The 19,063-nt window shown below is 34.8% G+C and overlaps 1 protein-coding gene across 7 annotated transcripts in view; it reads right to left on the reverse strand.

Moving 5' to 3' along the window:
* Nucleotides 1-19,063, reverse strand: part of LOC129740497 (proton channel OtopLc) — a 207,865-nt gene that overhangs the window by 24,837 nt on the left and 163,965 nt on the right. The window contains exons 1-2 of one of the 7 annotated variants that reach the window (XM_055732190.1): nucleotides 7,922-8,051; nucleotides 6,652-6,991 (exon numbers count right to left, since the gene is read on the reverse strand). The exons of 4 other annotated variants lie outside the window; for them this stretch is intronic. In XM_055732190.1, the coding sequence (XP_055588165.1) occupies nucleotides 6,652-6,857 (206 nt within the window). In that variant the 5' untranslated portion in view covers nucleotides 6,858-6,991; nucleotides 7,922-8,051. Of the gene's footprint in view, nucleotides 1-6,651; nucleotides 6,992-7,175; nucleotides 7,193-7,852; nucleotides 7,871-7,921; nucleotides 8,052-19,063 lie in introns of those variants that run through there. 2 more of the 7 variants (XM_055732191.1, XM_055732192.1) reach the window with 2 other exon arrangements.

The raw sequence follows: 19,063 nt of genomic DNA on the forward strand, positions 1-19,063 counted from the left end.
GTGGTATTTCACATATGGGACTGTTATTCAGGTATATTTCATATAGGACAGCCACGAATTGATTTTTTTTTTCGAAATTTCTAGAACAAAACCTCTTTTTTTAGTCTTTTATGTTGAAGCCTTATGTTGACCTAAAATGACGAAAATTCACATGGGACTGTTATGCGAGTAAGGGCAGTCTGAAAAGGACGAAAGAATAGTGTTTTTTACCTGCTTTGGTAAGTTCTTTTGTTTCCATGTTGTTAGAAGTGCTTGCTATCTCCATATGTGAGTGCAGTTGTTCGACCATTGTTTGTTTTCGATGCAAAAAAAGAGATTTATTGTCATTATTTCTTTCATAACTCTTCAAGGTGTTAATGGCCCACCTTGGTGTCTTCAGATGAAAATTGCATCATGAATCGAGCTATACAATGGTATTTTTTGCAAAATACTCGGAGGTGCAGACGGTACTTTTAGACGCCATTTAAAGTTTATTTACAACTTTTCATGTTGAAGGTCATAATTTAATTTTTTTCAACTATTCTTTTTGGAAAGCTGATAAAATTTCAATGCATTTTGATGTGCTATTTTTTAATTTCCGTTGAGAAACAACAGAGTTATGTAGCTTTGAAAAATTGTTATTTTTTATTTACAAAAAAATCTAACCGAAGCTAACTCAAAAAATAAAAATGTTAGAAATCTGAAAAAATACATGTGTTTTTAAGTCGCAAAAATGAACCAAATTTGGGGAAAATATGAAGACCCCCGGCGCAAATTGTCAGAAAATAAAAAAAAAACCCCGTATGTGATAGAAATATTGCTATTTTTGCATCACAGCATGCGAAAATACAAGACGTGTTGTGAAAAAACTAGAAGGCCACAGATCTTGAAAATGTTTTTACATGGCAAAATTTTCAAAATGTGCCGTAAGTATCAAATTTTCTACAACTTTTTCCCAACACCAGTGAACTTGCTCTAAGAAGTATGATAAATATCGAAAGCGAAATAAATACTAGCTCTTTCACCCTATTGGAAATGGTTTAAATTTCTCTCTGTAAGGAAAAAAGTTAATTGGGGCAAGGTATTCTGAAATCCTGTTAATGTAAAAAACACCAAAAAATGAAACAGAAATTATAAGAACCACAATTATCTGCTACGTATCAATTTCATAAATAATTGGTTTTTTACCATTCGAAAATTTCATGAGGCCAAAGTGTTTTAAAAACGTAAAATTACACAATTTGTTTATTATGGCTGAGCCAACTTTGGTTTTTGCACTTTTTTTTAACTTATACATGGCAATGAAAACAAAAATTTCAGTTTATTGCACAGTCTTAACTTCAGTTAATATTAAAAAAAATCATGCGTTCTTGGTGAGCTTAATCAAAATGAATTGCTTAAGAACATGATTTAATTTATAACAGCAGGTTCGTCAACTTAACCCTCTAGTGCTCAAAACCCGCCTTTAGACGGTGTGTACTTAAATACGCATAAAACCCAGGTCAATTATAATTATTACTTACTTTTTGTGCAGATTGTTTCAAAATATGTCAATTTAACAATTCACACAAATAAAGACTGTTAGGCAAGCAGTTTTCAAAAGCTAGGCTACAGCTATGAGAATCTTAAAGACATGAGAAAACTGGAAATGGATCAATTTTTCGAAAAATTATCAATTCGGTTGCCTCAGAAATCCTTGATTCATGTGTTTTTGATCTTAAAAAAATGATTGGCTGTTGGGTCTATCATAACCATAACCATTCTGGATTCTGGATTTTTGACTAAAAAATATATCCTTCACTTTTCTTAATAGATGAAATATCTCAGTTATTTGTAGAACAATATTAACTCAATTGTATAGCAAAATAGCTATGAGTGAGTGTTAATACGTTCCAAAATTAAGGACAAAGTGGCTGAAGTGAGTAAAAACTACATCCGAAAAAGTACTGGATGTCAAGTTTCTCAGCCCCTTGTGATTAAGCAACTTTATTAAAAATTGTAAAAACATTTTCCTTTTCCATACATTTAAAAAAAAATTGGGTTCGAGAGAGTTAAACACAGTCTCGTCAACTTTTTTCTTGTGTTTTTCCAAAAATGTCCTCTGGTATTACCGGTTTTGACGGAAATGAAATATCAATTATTGGTTTTAGAAAAAGGCTCGGTATTACCATTTCTATATGGAAAATAAATTTATCATGGATTATAAAAAGTCTCTGAAACGTTTCCAAATTTAAAATCACTACCTTCGGGGGAATCTTGGCCCACACCTCGGCCATACCTAGAGAAAAAGATTTATTTTTAAAAAAAATTATATAATCATAACATTTATTGTTTCAATAAATATTTGAGAAATAGGGTGATTTTCCTATCGTTGCACAGGATGACTAAAATTGTCAATATTTCAGCCATCTTTTGATTTTATTTTTTTTTAAATAATGCTGGAACAAGTTAATTTAAATCGTTTCTGATGAAATAAGGCTTTTTATGATATTTCCTGCTGTGAAATATGTGCCTTATGACAATTTTACTTTTTCTTGTTTTTTTCGCGCCGTTTTTTGTGCTAATTGTTAACTAAATCGTTAAGATTCCTTCAACGGCAATTAGGTTTAACGTCAGAACAAAAAATATTTTCGTATTGGTTTTCTTTACGAAACGTTTGATGGACAATTTTAACAATTTAAAAAAAAAATACAATCTATACATGGACAAAAAAAGTAGGATTGTGCAACAATTAGTCGGTTTAATCTTTCCTTGCTCTTTTAGCTTACATCCATTTATTCTCTACCATTCCGCATAACTAACACGCTCGATAACATGTGGTAATCAATTGATTACATCCAATTGATAAAAACTCTAATGGTCTCATGATATGTGATGAATCTCATCACTATTGGTCACCTCAGACTGGAAACCATGTTAGCCCCTTCTTCTGTTTGTCATCCCAGAATATGCTAAGTGTTGCCAATTTGTTATGTTAGTCGTAAAAGTATTACAATTTTTCGCGGGAAAAACTGTAATTATGAATTGTAATGGAATAAATGCTCTCTTTATTTTTGGTCGACCAGTAGATATGTTGTATTTTATTCGTGTCCGTAATGGTCTGCCCAAACAATATGACATGTTTATTTTGCTGAATTGGTGAATAGCTACGTTAAACTTGTAATTTTAGTAATTTCCAGGTTTTCTGTAAAAATGCCTGAGAAAATCCGCTCATTTTGATAGAAAACCCTTGAAAAATCCGGACATTGAGTTTCTGAACGTCAATCTCAAAAACCGGGCAAAACCGACCAAAAAGGTTACATTTATTACAAATAATCCTACATTCGTGAAAAAAGTATTTCAATAAATTAACTTTTTGAAAAGACAAATTCTTATACAAACTGAAACGATCTGAAACTTTGAGCGTTGTTGAGTGCATTCTTAAGCTTTAAATTGATATTCCAGATGTTTAAATCGATGAACTTTTAAGGAAGACATGAAGCAATGATTTTATAAAATGACATTTCTTTCATAGGGGTAAAGAGGGGCAAACAGATAGCGTAAAATTACCTTTTCATCAATATATACACAACATTTTGTTTGTGCTGATTTATGTTCCGCTGGTTTTCCAGAAAAATCTACAAAAAAAAAAAAAAAATACTGGAAAGACCAGCAAACTTTATTGCTGAAAAAACAGCGATCTTCAAATAGATTTTCTTGAAATCTACAAATAATGATTTCTTTTCAGAAATATTGCTTTTTATTCAAATCATCCAAAGTAAAAAAATTTCCACAAGCATTGATATGAATAATTGGTTTTATTAATGAATTTTAAACAAAGGATGCATCAAAATTTTTCCATATCGCATACTCTTCCTGAATATTCCATTGTCTATCGGCCGAAGTTAAAAAAAAATGAATAAGTCTGTAAAATAAGTCAAATTTAACAAGTCAATCGAGTGCTTCGCTTTAAGATTTTTTTCTCTCTATTGGTCAACATCAAACTTCGAACTCTTCCTTTTTTAATTATCTTTAAAGTTAAATCTCAAAAATTACAAATTTCCGAACCTGACAAATCGATTGCTGATTTTCCAGCAATACGAATCAATTGCTGGATAATTTCCAGCAAAAAAAAAAGAACAATTACTGAAAAAATCAGCAAAAGGAATAATGTTAGCTGGTTTCCAGCAAAAAAAAATTATTGCTGAACAATTTCCCAATTCCATATTAAAATATTCTAACGATTGAAGAGCCTCTTAGTACGTTTATTGGAATTTCAATGACTTAAAATTTCATGCTGTTAGGACATATAAAGAAAAAATCCCATCCTGAGTAAATAAGCTAAAATAACAGTCCATTCAGATAGCTCCGATCAAATCCGACGACAGAATTGAATTTTTGAGAAAATTTCACGAAAAATAAAATTTATACCAGGGAAACGGCGGTTTTATTTTTTTGGAATTGGTCCAAATTTTCAAATTGTGCATTGAATGGTTTATATGGATGATCCTTTTTAAAACGGGCCGTCTCCAAATTAGATTGCATTAGAACTAAGTGTTTGCATAATATGCTTCCATGCTAAATATCATCTCCTTAATCCACAGGTTGACTGAGCCTTAAGAAGGCTTTGAATATGTGCAACTACTTGTATAATTCTAACAATATTAAGCACGATATCACGACATTTGCCTGCCCCAAGTAACACCGATAGTATTATAAGACTCCTCAAGCCAATTATAAAACCAAAACTTCATCTAGTAGCCTGCTATAAAACTTTAAATGTAACTTGGTGCAACTATTGGGCACAGACAACCTGTTATTAATGTTTTTCTTTTTTTTTTTTTTAATTTTTATGTAACTTTTTTCGAACATTTCAACTTATAAATCTTGTCGACCAAACCAACATGAATACAATCGACAATAAAAACCGAGCAAATTTTGTTGAAATCACTAAAATACTGCATATAAACCAAATTCATGTGCTGTGCAATGTTTGGCAAACCACCTCCTTTTTCTCAAAAAAAAATGTCTCAAACATAACCAAAAAAATCATCGTTATTAAACAACGTCAAGTTACATAAACTTCTATAATAAATTTATGAATAAAAGTGCATGAAAGTTTTAATAAATCTTCCAAAACAAGTTATACTTAATTTTATCAATTCATCCTGCATTTAGGTTGAATTGTATGCAGGGTTTGCAACTGTTAAGACTATTTGTATCGACTTATGATTATTTAATTTATTTAAGACCTTAACACCGCCTTGATTATTCAGGTGTATTATTTTTTGCCCAATTTGTGCCACGATATCGTCAAAATACGTTTCACTTCGCTTTCAAGAATTTCCCAACTCCGTTAAGTTTGCGCTCTTCTATCAGAGCCGTACAAAACTTACTTGGGTGTAGTTGCTAATCTCTTTCTGTATATTTTTTCTTCCAGGCTTCAAACATCACTTTTAGAAACAATGCGTTCATCAACATACCTATAAAATTTTGAAAGAGAAATCGCGATAGGTATCATACAGTGGTACAACTACACTTAAATATTCGCCAATTTATTAAATTGTTTATCGAACAGAAGATAAATATATTCAACTTTACACGAAGGAAATAAAAGCTGTTCTTACAACGAGCTTCAGGAATGAATTTTTAGAATATTTCAAAATTAATGAAGTTAAAATATCCGTACTTTCCATGAAGAGTTATTCCATGCTTAGTGTATATCGCTCATCAAGCTTAAAACTTTAACAAAGGGGTCAAGTTTCAACTTCACTTAAAGTCATCAACCAACAATTTGTGAAGTAGCCCCTCTGAAATTGTTTATTTTCACTTTTCACAAGCATCAGTTATTTTGTGGAAAAAAAAACGGTAGTGGTACATAAAATAGCTATAGTATTAGTGTTAGTTCGTAGTAGTAGTACTATTAGCACCCTGCTAGAGCATCCTCATAAATCGATGTTTGCATAACATCCTTCAGAGAAGCGGCAGTATTTGACCCAATTTCAGCCGCTTCGAAGAAAATCCCACCGCAGATCATCCGGCGAAATATGTAGGCTAACTAAATAGGTAGTGTTGATTCATGATCCATTTCACCGGGGACCAGCTTGGCCGCTTAGTTGTTTTTTTATTATTGTAAAAACCACACTTTCATAACGGCCATCAAGTTGACGGTGATTATGGTTATGTTGAGGCGAGTCCTTGTAAACCGAAACGGAACTACGTGCCCCATTTTTGGTGAGTTTCTTTTTTTTGCTTTCTGACCCACCAACAAGGATGCCAGCCTATCTACATCTCTGCTACATAGCTAAGGGTTGTTGAAATTGGGAGCAAAACACAACGAAGAGTGACAACGAAATATTCAAGAAGAATCGCTGCAAGGAAGAAGCCGGATGGGGATTCCGCTCCCGGTGTTCGGTTCACTGGCTCCTTCAGGATTGGGAGCTGGGAGTCAGGCTGTCTGGAAAAACAATTTTCCTCGGGTGAGTTCCACTTGGCACTCACGCGACCATTTTTTGGGGAGAGATTTGCTGAGTGTCTTCATTGTTTCCGTCTGTTTTTGCGAAACGGTTTTGATGGGTTAGGGGCTTTTTTGTTTGGAGATTTTTTTCTTCGTTTGGGAAAGGGGGATAGGCTTAGGATAATTTATTTAGCAGTGATCCCTGAAAGGATACGATTGATGGGTGAGTAACGAACCTTTGCAACGGTTTCGGCATCACATTTTTCAGCTCCATTTCCTTGTTGGCAGCGTTGTTTTTTTCAGCGGTATCACTTTGACTTCCGCTTCCACCGGTAGGGCCGCCACCTGCTCCTCCAGTCAGGGTTCGGCCCACCGGAAGCGTAGCCATATTATCACTGCTTTCCACATCCACTGTGGCCACCTTCATCTCACCGGTAACCATCTTGTGGCCGTTTTCTTCCCTTTTATCTGTTTTAAATAACAATTTTCTCTCTTAGTTAAGGTTAAAATTCACTTTTTTCACTATAAGAACTGCTTTCTTTAGGTCGACGACATCTTGTTAGATAAATTTCCACGCTGAAAAAAAAACTTTGGATCAAATTTCCACTCGCTTCCCTTAGAGAGCACCCATGGGCTGCATTGCACTGGTATTCCCCTCGAAGATTACAATTTCACGCAAGGTGCACTTAAGGTATCCAAACTGAACGCATAACAAGATTTGCTGAAAATTTCGTCCTTCTGCAGCAAACCTTCGAAATACCTCCAAACACTCGCGCTAACCCACCAAATCTCACTCGGTCCAGCGCTCTCCAGCGTTTAATCCTGAACGAAAACAACAAATTCCCTAAAAGGAATGTTTCCGCACGCAGCACCCAGAGACATAGTTTCGGAGAACCCAAATCACAACCACACTCGGCCCGCAAGGATGCTGCGCGTCTCTCTCGGCGAGCGAAAGTGGATGCTGCAACCTCTGGACCAAGAGAGAGCACGCGGTGAGTGACCCTTCTCTCGCTTTCGTCCCGAATCCGTGGCTCTTCTTCGACTCCAGCAGCGGCCACTACGGACTACTTTTTCGATTTTTTCCCAACGAGCTGAATTTTTCCCTCCTGGGGTGGGGTCCCGATTAGGAATTCAAGGGTTTCTTCTATTACACCTTCGACATCCGATATGCTTTATCCTGTATTTCTTAATCCAAGGATTTGTTTTCGAGCTGCATCTTCACATGTGCAAGTCAACTTGCAATTTCATCGAGCAGCAATCCATTTTTTCTCGCTAGCAGAGCTGCAAATCCACTCATCCGAACAATCGAAACTCAAAAACGGAAACCTAACTTCAACCTGATCAACGCGGTTCGCAAAACGTTTCCAAACTCCAGATTTAAACTGCAAAACGAAACCCTTTTCCCAATTCCCAAAATCAAACGCAATGCGAACCAACTTTTGTTCCGCTATTCAGTTTCCATTCAAATCTTGATTGAAACCCTCCTCACTAGAGCTAGTTTGCTACCTATATTTCGAGAACAAAGCACCGAAACGCGTTCGAGAGATGCGACCAGTGATTCGCCCGAATGTAGACTGACTGCAAGCCTCGCTCCAAAAGCGTGTAGCCACGACGACGACGACGAGCGAAAAGCGACCGCATCTCTGCTTGGATGGGTGCGATGTTTTTCTGGTGAGTTCTCTTCTCGTTAACTTTAGAGTTCAGCCGCATCAGAAAAAAGCAAACGCGAAAAATAAATCCCACGAATAGTGTGGCGCGCGGTTGAATTTCAATGGCCTAACAAGCCAGCCAGCAACCGAGGAAGTTGATTTGAAGAAGTCACGAGTACGAGAGAAGAGGGTCATCAGCAAAGCTGCGGATGTTCCTTCAGTTCGTTCCTTCATCGTACCTACTACCAGTTTGTTGTACCTATCTAAACCTTCGTACAGCTTGCAACGGGCCAAGGTTTCCTTTCCTTTATGTGTGAAGATTGAGCGCCTTTCCTGCAAGCCAAAGTGATTCGATGCATTCGAGGGGTCGAATCCGAGAAGGATTTTGCCCTTACTTTTTGCACGAATTACGTTTCGGGGGAATGCTGGAAGAATTCCTGCTGGAACTATTTGCGCGTTTGACGCCTTGATTGACAACCAAAGACGTGAAAGAACGTAGTAAACAATTGAATACGAGTTGAAACATTGATGTTTCCAACAGTTAAACTCGATGTCATTGATTCATGATTTTTTTTTTCAGAATAAAAGCCAAAATTACTTTGGTTTTAAAGAAAATGCTTCACAGAGTATACATATAACAGCAATTCTCTCCCCTACGTTCCATCGCGTTTGGCTTCCTTTCGGTCCTGTTACGGTTCATGCATTTTATGAGATATTTATTCGTGATTAGCATACAATGAGGCTGAGAGTGAATGGAAATTTCATCATTTACCACCCTGTAGGGATGAAATACTTGTCTTGATAGATAAATAAATTATTAAAGACGATATTTATTGAATCTATTCATTAAAAGTCAAATGTGAACATAAAGCCTAAATAAATAAAATATTTTGTCTCTATGCTCTCGAATTGAAACTTCAATGATTGAATTGCCTGCATTTGAAAGTTGAAAATTGGCTGGTTCATACGGCAGATAGGGTAATGGACTTATTTCGGACCGGGTGTATATTTTGGACCACTTTGCAACTTTTTCTTTTATTTCACTCATAAATCAAGTTAATAATGAAAAACTTAACAACATAGTTAACGATCCTTCCTATCATTCTGATCATATTTACATACCATTTTAATAAGCTGATAAGGGATAGAGAATTGAAGATAAAGTTTTGATTTTCTACAGTTGAGCCTTATAAAGAATTTCAGGAGGATGTGCCATTATCGGAGTCAACTTTCAAGAAGTTTTGTGCGTAGCTGTGTTGATTTTATCAACTACAATCATGTTCAAAGCTTTAACAAAACACTTTAAATTTAGTTTGCTAGCTGAAAAACCATAAAAAAAATATTTTAATAGCCATTTTGACCCATGTCAAAAATAGGTCCTACTTAAATCCTTAATACCAAAATCGGAGTAAATCCAAAACTACAGCTTAGAGAAACAAAAAAAAAACATTTGAAACCTGGAAATGGTCCTAGTTTAAAAAAAAAAACAAGATAAATCTAGATATGGTATTTTTTTTGAAAATCATTTTTTTTAAAGCTGTATAATAAACTATTGACATTGACTACAACTAATCAGGTTTGATTTTTTGAGTAAAATATGACCTCAACTTTGGCGGGGTTGTCAAAAAAACGACAACAAATCGACAAATATGTACCTAGTTTAGTTTTTGTATCAATTGATTTTTTTTAAATTTATTTGTGGAACAGTATTAACAAAAAATGTGTAAAATTATAGTTTAAAGACATTCCTGATTTGTTTCAAAATTAAGGAGAAAATTGTTGAAGTATTCAAAAACTTAAAACCAAAAAAATTCTGAGAATATAGTTCTTCAGCCCCTGTAGTTGTGCAATTACTTAATTTTTTACTTTTTTCTCAACGTAAAGGATTTTTGCAATAAAAAATTGTTTGTTATCATGAAAGTGAATTTCTTTGAATTTTTAAGCGAACAATATCTGGATTTTGAAGGACTTAAAGGATTTAAGCTGCTTGAATCTATGTAGTGACACTGTAGAACTAAAGCCAAACCAAATCCACACAAATTTGGGAAGAAATGATAAATCAATTAATGTCGCGAAGCTGATGATAAAGAACTTTCTGGCCACAGGAAACTATCCAGAATTTTACACTGCACAACAAGTTTCGTTGATATAAATAGTCATTCTGAACTAGATATTTTATGTCAATGCGAATGCGAATTAAAATTTCATATTATACCAGATTTTTAAGCCTCGTGTTCAATTTTAACTTTTCTGTAATAATTAATCAGCGATCTAGTAACATTTTTTCGGTAAAAACCCATCCATCACCAAAATTTTGTTAGCGTTCATCGGATAAGCAGGGAAAATCCCTGACTGGAAAAACAATCATCGAAAGTATCTGCTCGACGAGTCGAAATCGTCCGTAATCGGACCCATCTTCGGGAGGAATTCCCAACTGGGCATTTTTGTTACTTTGGTCCAGAAAAGTTGGCAGCAGTCTCAACGGAAAAATTAACAAGACGTCATTCGCAGTTCCGGTGAATAAAGTGGTAGACTGGGCACGAAAAGAATCGCAGAAAAAAAGTGAAAAATAAGAGTGTGGGCTGTCTCCAAAGTCCCGAAAGGGGAACTTGGTGCTCTATGGGGACAAGAGGTAAGCTAGAGAAAAGTAGTCACAGCAGGCAGCTTCTAAAGGGGGAACTTGCTCTCCAACAGGCATCTCTGCTGCAAATCCGGCCATCTCAAGAAAGTCTAGGCCAGCAGCACAGGGACACGAGACGGGTCAGCAAAAAGACCAAACGATCACACAGTTCGGTGTCCGGTAAGTTGCGCCAAGAGCGAAAACGTTAATTCCTTTTTCCCACCAGAATACTAAAGCCAAAATGCTCGTCCGGGTCATAGACACGCTCTGCAAAAATCAATAAAACGGAGAAGAGTTCGGAAATCCGTAAGTACCCAAGCAAGCGCAAAAAACAACAGAAAAGCTTATAATACGCTTTGTCGACAGTGCCTCTTTTTTGGCAAAATCTTTTTTGTCAAAACTCTTTTGGAAATACCCATCGAATCTGAGCGCATCCGATCGCCGCACCAGTGGCGAATATCCTGTGGAAAAGCCGTAGAATCAGTGACGAAATCCCATTGAACCGGTGCCGAATTCGACTGCATTAGATCGCAGCTCCAGTGGCGAAAAATCCCAGTGGAACAGCCGCGGAATTCGAGGCATCCGATCGCCGTATTTGTGGCGAAATCTCGGTTGTTCAGGTGCCGAATCCGATAGCCACATCAGTGGTGAAAATCCCGGTGGAATTTCACCGAAAAGTTGTGAAAGCCAGTAAGTAATACGCAATATTGGGGAAGATGGGAGGGATGAGTCCGTTCAAATACACTCAATTATATTAACTATAATTTGATTTTATTAGTTTGTGGAACCGACCACGATAAGTCCTCATAATACTCGGACCTAAATAAGAACTAGTTCACAGAGATAGAATAAGGTACACCGGGATAAGTGGTGACGCGGGGTAAGTGGGGACGATGGCTATTAAAACGATACTGTGAACTATTTTTTCAAACTTTTAATGCAGAATGTTAAATTTACTTGTAATCTATCTAATAACTGTAAAAGAGATACGGTTCCGACTTTAGCGGATGTTTACGGCGACTTTTTGTTAATTTTCTATTTTTAATTACGATGTGGAGTTGATGTGCATCTTTTTCAATTGCAAATTTCTCGTAAACTAGCTAGCTCTTGACGAAAAACTCTACATTGAAACAGTCCTTGCATTCGAAACAATCAGTTAGGAAAAAAAAACGACGGTCAAAAATTTAGAATAAATAGTTTATTTACAAAAATCTAAATCTTTTTCTCCAAACTGTATCTGGGGTAAGTGGGGATGGCTTCATACATACTTGATATTTACAAATTTTTTCAATTTTCTCTCCCTCATTCTATACAATTTAGCTTTATTCAGTACTAGCTGACCCGATGTGCTTTGCTACACCTTTCAAAAACAAATGATATTTTCAGAAATTATACAAATTTTTTTGTTTTGTTGGTATTGTTTTAAATTAAATTATAATATAATTCATAAGTAACCGCTATAAATTGAGAGCTGCAACTGGAGTTTCGAATTGTAACACAAAGATGTCTTAAACTTATTTCCTGAATCTTGATCTATAAATTTGTGTTGAAGATCTGATAATTTTAATCTGTTTCTTTAAATCTTCGCCTTGAAAAAGGAGGGACTCAAATTAATCGTACGCAAACAATCTGACTTATAAAATAAGGTTTTTTTTGTTGGCTTGCTATGTTCTGGATTTATGCTAAAAAACTGATAAGAGAGCCCCCCTGTCCTTCCCTTCACCCCCTGCTGAATGGGGTCGTGGTCTTGAATAATCATACACATTTTTTTCGAACCCTAAAATCCTCTCATTAAAATATAGTTCCATTGGTTGATAAATTTTTAAGCTTTACAACAAAATTTCTTCTCCTCTCTACACTGTAAAGCGTAAGGGTCTATAACAATCGTAGAAAAATATCTCGTAACCAAATACCTTTCCATGCCATATTTGTTTCCATTTGTTGACTTCGTTAGTATATGCTAACAAAATTGTATTGGACTCACCTCCCTCCTCCTATGTACCTACTCACTGAAAGGAGGATGGTGTGTCAGATAATCATAGAATCATTGTCCATTTCTCGGATTTTGTAAAAAAAAGTTAAATGTAAGCCTTCCTCTTCCCTTCCCTTATTCCCAATTCTATCATCCCACTGCAAGAAAGGAATATTTTTTCCAATTATTGTTCAAGAAAGGAATTGTTTGACATAAAAAAAAATTCTCGTATTGAACTACTATCCCATGCTAAATTTGGTTTTATTTGCGTTGTAAATTCTTGAGCTATGCATAAACTTGAAAGGAAGTACCATCCCCTTTCCGTTCTCCCCATTGAATGGAGGGGTGAGAACTTCATATTAACAAAAGTATTTTTTGTACTCAAATACTGTTTGATACCAAATTTTATTTCATTTGCTCTATTATTTCTCGAGTTATGCAAAAAAATTGTATGGAAGCCCCCCTTTCCCCCTTTTTATCTTTCCGCTGTAAAAAGTGGGGCTTCAATTTATAATAGGAACATTCCTCGTATCCAAATACTCTCACATGCCAAATTTGGTTCAATTTGCTCGATCAGCTCTCCAGTTATACTGAAAATTGTAAGGGAGATCTCTTCTTCCCCTTTTCATCCACCTTTTTGAAGGAGTGAGGGATACCAAATATGCAAGAAGCATTTCTCGTACCCAAATATTGTTTCATGCCAAATTTGGTTCCATTTGCTGTTGTAGTTATTGAGTTATGCAATAAAAATTCCCTCTCTTTTTCCTTTCTCCCTGGAAGAAGGAAGGGGTCTCAAACAATCATTAGAACATGTCACGTTTCCAAATATCCGCCCATGCCAAATTCGGTTCCAATTGCTTGATTCGTTTTTGAGTTATGTAAAAAATCAAACAGAGGGCCTCTCCCCCCTTTATATCTCCCTACTGGAAAGAGGGAGGGGTCTCAAATAATCCTAGAAATATTTTTCCTATCCAAATACCTTCCCATGCCAAATTAGGTTCTATTTGCTTTATTAGTTTTTGAGTTATGTAAAATATGATAGAGACCCCTCCCCCTTTTAACTGCAAAGAGAGAGGGGTCTAAAATAATCATCAAAATATTACTCGTATCTAAATACCTTCCCATGCCAAATTAGGTTTGAAGGTTTGAATATCTTGATTAGTTTTCGAGTTATATGAAAAATTGTAAGATAGCCCCCCTCACCCCTTCCTATCATCCCACTGAGAGGAGGGAGGGGTACCTAATATAAATTGAAATATTCCCCGTTCCCAAATACCACCCCATGCCAAATTTGATACCATTTGCTTGATTGGTTCTCGAGTTATGCAAAAATTTGTCTTTTGTTTGGAAGGCCCCTCCCCCCCTTCCTGTTAGGGGGAGGGGTTCCAAACCACAATAGGAACCTTCCCCGGCCTCCAGTACCCCCACCTACAAAGTCTCACGTAAATCGGTTCAGTAGTTTCTGAGTCTATAGGGAACAGACAGAAAGACAGACAGACAGACAGAAATTCATTTTTGCCTTTCTAACAGAAAGGTTTGGTTATCGGTCGATTGGGGAGATCATTAATTATGGGTCTTAGACATACCTTTATAGGTACCTATCGACTCAGCTCGACGAGTTCTGTTGATGTCCGTGGATTTGTATGTGCCATTTTAAAAATGTCAAGAACGTTTTTGCGAAACTGGGCTGCACAATTAAAATGATTTTAGTCTCAAAAGAATGCATTTTTTTTTCTACACAACCCTTTCAAAAACGGGAAAAAAACAAAATAGTTGAAACCGTTTTCTTTACCAAATACATATCATACTTATTATGGCATAAAAAAAAGTTGCTAGTGGCGCCTCGAAGCAGCAGCACCAGCAATCATTTATAAATTAGAGATAATCAAAATAAAAAATTAAAATTTATTGACTCGGGAATCGAACCAAAAACCTTCAGATCCCAAGTCGCAAACGCTATCCAATAAACCATCGGCACGCTTGACTAAGAGTGGCTCAAACTCAAATAGGTAAAAGGCATTACTAAGACGCACCGTGGTCTGGGCAGCTTCTCAGTCTGCTGGGGCGAATACGGCAACAGTGTTTATATCTTACACTTCTTGCTTTTCAATGCAGCAAATGGCGGATGGGCGTTTCCTTCAGAGTCCGCCATGCCTATAGACACTATAATTTCATATATGAAATTATAGTGTCTATAGCCATGCCGGGTGGCAACAAAATGCAGAGCCGTACAGAAAACTGCGTTGGGGGGAATTTATATGAAGATTTTATGACCCTCGTTTTTTTTACCCGTGTTGAAGAATGAATTTATGTTTTTTTTTTCATTTCTACATACTCATACATAATTTAGATTCAATTTCAGATGCAGAATTCAGATTCAGTTTTCAAATTCAGGATACAGGTTTAGGAATTAAAATTCAGGATTCAGAATTCAGAATTCAAAATTCAGATTCAGAACTCATATTCAGATTCAGAATTCAGATTCAGAATTCAGATTCAGAATTCAGATTCAGAATTCAGATTCAGAATTCAGATTCAGAATTCAGATTCAGAATTCAGATTCAGAATTCAGATTCAGAATTCAGATTCAGAATTCAGAATTCAGATTCAGAATTCAGATTCAGAATTCAGATTCAGAATTCAGATTCAGAATTCAGATTCAGAATTCAGATTCAGAATTCAGATTCAGAATTCAGATTCAGAATTCAGATTCAGAATTCAGATTCAGAATTCAGATTCAGAATTCAGATTCAGAATTCAGATTCAGAATTCAGATTCAGAATTCAGATTCAGAATTCAGATTCAGAATTCAGATTCAGAATTCAGATTCAGAATTCAGATTCAGAATTCAGATTCAGAATTCAGATTCAGAATTCAGATTCAGAATTCAGATTCAGAATTCAGATTCAGAATTCAGATTCAGAATTCAGATTCAGAATTCAGATTCAGAATTCAGATTCAGAATTCAGATTCAGAATTCAGATTCAGAATTCAGATTCAGAATTCAGATTCAGAATTCAGATTCAGAATTCAGATTCAGAATTCAGATTCAGAATTCAGATTCAGAATTCAGATTCAGAATTCAGATTCAGAATTCAGATTCAGAATTCAGATTCAGAATTCAGATTCAGAATTCAGATTCAGAATTCAGATTCAGAATTCAGATTCAGAATTCAGATTCAGAATTCAGATTCAGAATTCAGATTCAGAATTCAGATTCAGAATTCAGATTCAGAATTCAGATTCAGAATTCAGATTCAGAATTCAGATTCAGAATTCAGATTCAGAATTCAGATTCAGAATTCAGATTCAGAATTCAGATTCAGAATTCAGATTCAGAATTCAGATTCAGAATTCAGATTCAGAATTCAGATTCAGAATTCAGATTCAGAATTCAGATTCAGAATTCAGATTCAGAATTCAGATTCAGAATTCAGATTCAGAATTCAGATTCAGAATTCAGATTCAGAATTCAGATTCAGAATTCAGATTCAGAATTCAGATTCAGAATTCAGATTCAGAATTCAGATTCAGAATTCAGATTCAGAATTCAGATTCAGAATTCAGAATTCAGATTCAGATTCAGAATTCAGATTCAGAATTCAGATTCAGACTCCGAATTGAGATTCAGAATTCAGATTCAGAATTCAGATTCAGAATTCAGAGTCAGAATTCAGATTCAAAATTCAGAGTCAGAATTAAAATTCAGAATTTAGATTCAGAATTCAAATTCAGGGATCAGAATTCAGATTCAAAATTTAGATTCAGAATTCAGATTCAAAATAATGTAGATTCAGAATTCAGATTTAGATTTCAGATTCAGGATTCAGATTCAGAATTCAATTTTTGTAAATTTTTTTTCGGCATATCGGTGAAAAATTTAGATTCATGGAGAAAGAATATCAGAATTGTAAATTAATGAAGATGTTGCGAAGTAAAGTATGTACGTTAAAAAGTTTTCCTTGCAAAAATGTTCTTTCACACTTTTCATCATCCGTAAATTTTCTCCTCACTTTTCTACCCATCTTTATCAATTTTCAATTCTGAAATTGTTTCTCCCAGAATACTAATTTTCACAGTTTTTGATAAATTTGCGATGACTTAAAGATCATTACGCATGAAAACACGATTTTGTATTGTGAAAACTTTTTTTCACAATTTTTCTGAAATTAAGGGTGCTGCATACTTTTAGGGGTAAAACCAAACTACTAAAAGTTGTAAAATCCGAAATCATAAAAAAAAAATTTTGGATGAAGAAATTTCAATTTTGACAAACGCGTGATGCAAAACAAACATATTCCAGCAAATGAAAATGAGATTTACAAGATTAAGAATTCAGATTCTGAATTCAGATTCAGAATCCAGATTCAGAATTCAGATTCAGAATTTAGATTCAGATTCAGAATTCAGATTCAGAATTCAGATTCAGAATTCAGATTCAGAATTCAGATTCAGAATTCAGATTCAGAATTCAGATTCAGAATTCAGATTCAGAATTCAGATTCAGAATTCAGATTCAGAATTCAGATTCAGAATTCAGATTCAGAATTCAGATTCAGAATTCAGATTCAGAATTCAGATGCAGAATTCAGATTCAGAATTCAGATTCAGAATTCAGATTCAGAATTCAGATTCAGAATTCAGATTCAGAATTCAGATTCAGAATTCAGATTCAGAATTCAGATTCAGAATTCAGATTCAGAATTCAGATTCAGAATTCAGATTCAGAATTCAGATTCAGAATTCAGATTCAGAATTCAGATTCAGAATTCAGATTCAGAATTCAGATTCAGAATTCAGATTCAGAATTCAGATTCAGAATTCAGATTCAGAATTCAGATTCAGAATTCAGATTCAGAATTCAGATTCGGAATTCAGATTCAGAATTTAGATTCAGATTCAGAATTCAGATTCAGAATACAAATTCAGAATTCACAATCAGAATTAAGATTTAGAATTCAGATTCAGAATTCAGATTTTTGTAAATTTATTTTCAGCATATCGGTGAAAATTTAGATTCTTGGAGAAAGAATATCGGAATTGAAAATTTATTATGATTGATGTTGCGGGGTAAAGTATGGTGTGCGTTTATAAGTTTTCCTTGCAAAAATGTTCTTTTGCGCTTTTCTCTTCATTTTTCTATTCATCTTTATCAGATTCAGAATTCAGATTCAGAATCCAGAAAAAGAATTCAGATTCAGATTTAGAATCCAGATTCCAGATTCAGATACAGAATTCAGATACAGAATACAGATTTAGAATTTAGATTCAGAATTCAAATTAGGAATTCAAAATTCAAAATTCAAAATTCAGAATTTTGAATTTTGAATTCAGAATTCAGAATCCAGAATTCAGAATTCTGAATTCTGAATTCTAAATTCTTAATTCTAAAATCTTAATTCTGAATTTGAATTCAGAATTCAGATTCATAATTCATATTCTGAGTTCAGATTCAGAATTCAGATTGAGAATTCAGATTTAGAATTCTGATTAAGAATTCGGATTAAAGATCAACCTGGAATTTGAAATTGGAAATTATATTCAAATATTAGACTAAGTGTTGTAACTCAAAATTCAAACTTTAGAATCAGAATAAGATTTCAGATTTAGTTTCCAGAATGAGATTAATCATTTAATAGTCATATTACTTTCCCCTCCTTTTGTGAGAATTTTTTCTTTTATGCATGGTTGAGCTCTAAAAAAGGTATCATGCTAGGCCACGTGTTACGGCTATCCATCAATATTGTAGTTGGTTTTACTTATTCAGTAAAAAAAGCATAAAAAAACAGTAAGATTCGAACCGTGACCAGCATCGTGAAAGTTCTGGTTGCTACCACGGTACCATTTCAGCGTGATATAAGTTTTGGAAATTCAACTGTTTAAATACCATTCTTTCCATACATAAAATGAACTCCTTACATACCAGTTCGCTTTTCCCCAAAAAACGTACTATGCATCATTTTTGCCTTTCTAACAGAAAGGTTTGGTTATCGGTCGATTGGGGAGATCATTAATTATGGGTCTTAGACATACCTTTATAGGTACCTATCGACTCAGCTCGACGAGTTCTGTTGATGTCCGTGGATTTGTATGTGCCATTTTAAAAATGTCAAGAACGTTTTTGCGAAACTGGGCTGCACAATTAAAATGATTTTAGTCTCAAAAGAATGCATTTTTTTTTCTACACAACCCTTTCAAAAACGGGAAAAAAAACAAAATAGTTGAAACCGTTTTCTTTACCAAATACATATCATACTTATTATGGCATAAAAAAAAGTTGCTAGTGGCGCCTCGAAGCAGCAGCACCAGCAATCATTTATAAATTAGAGATAATCAAAATAAAAAATTAAAATTTATTGACTCGGGAATCGAACCAAAAACCTTCAGATCCCAAGTCGCAAACGCTA

This window comes from Uranotaenia lowii, chromosome 1 (assembly GCF_029784155.1).
Source record: "Uranotaenia lowii strain MFRU-FL chromosome 1, ASM2978415v1, whole genome shotgun sequence".
NCBI classification, from domain to species: domain Eukaryota; kingdom Metazoa; phylum Arthropoda; class Insecta; order Diptera; family Culicidae; genus Uranotaenia; species Uranotaenia lowii.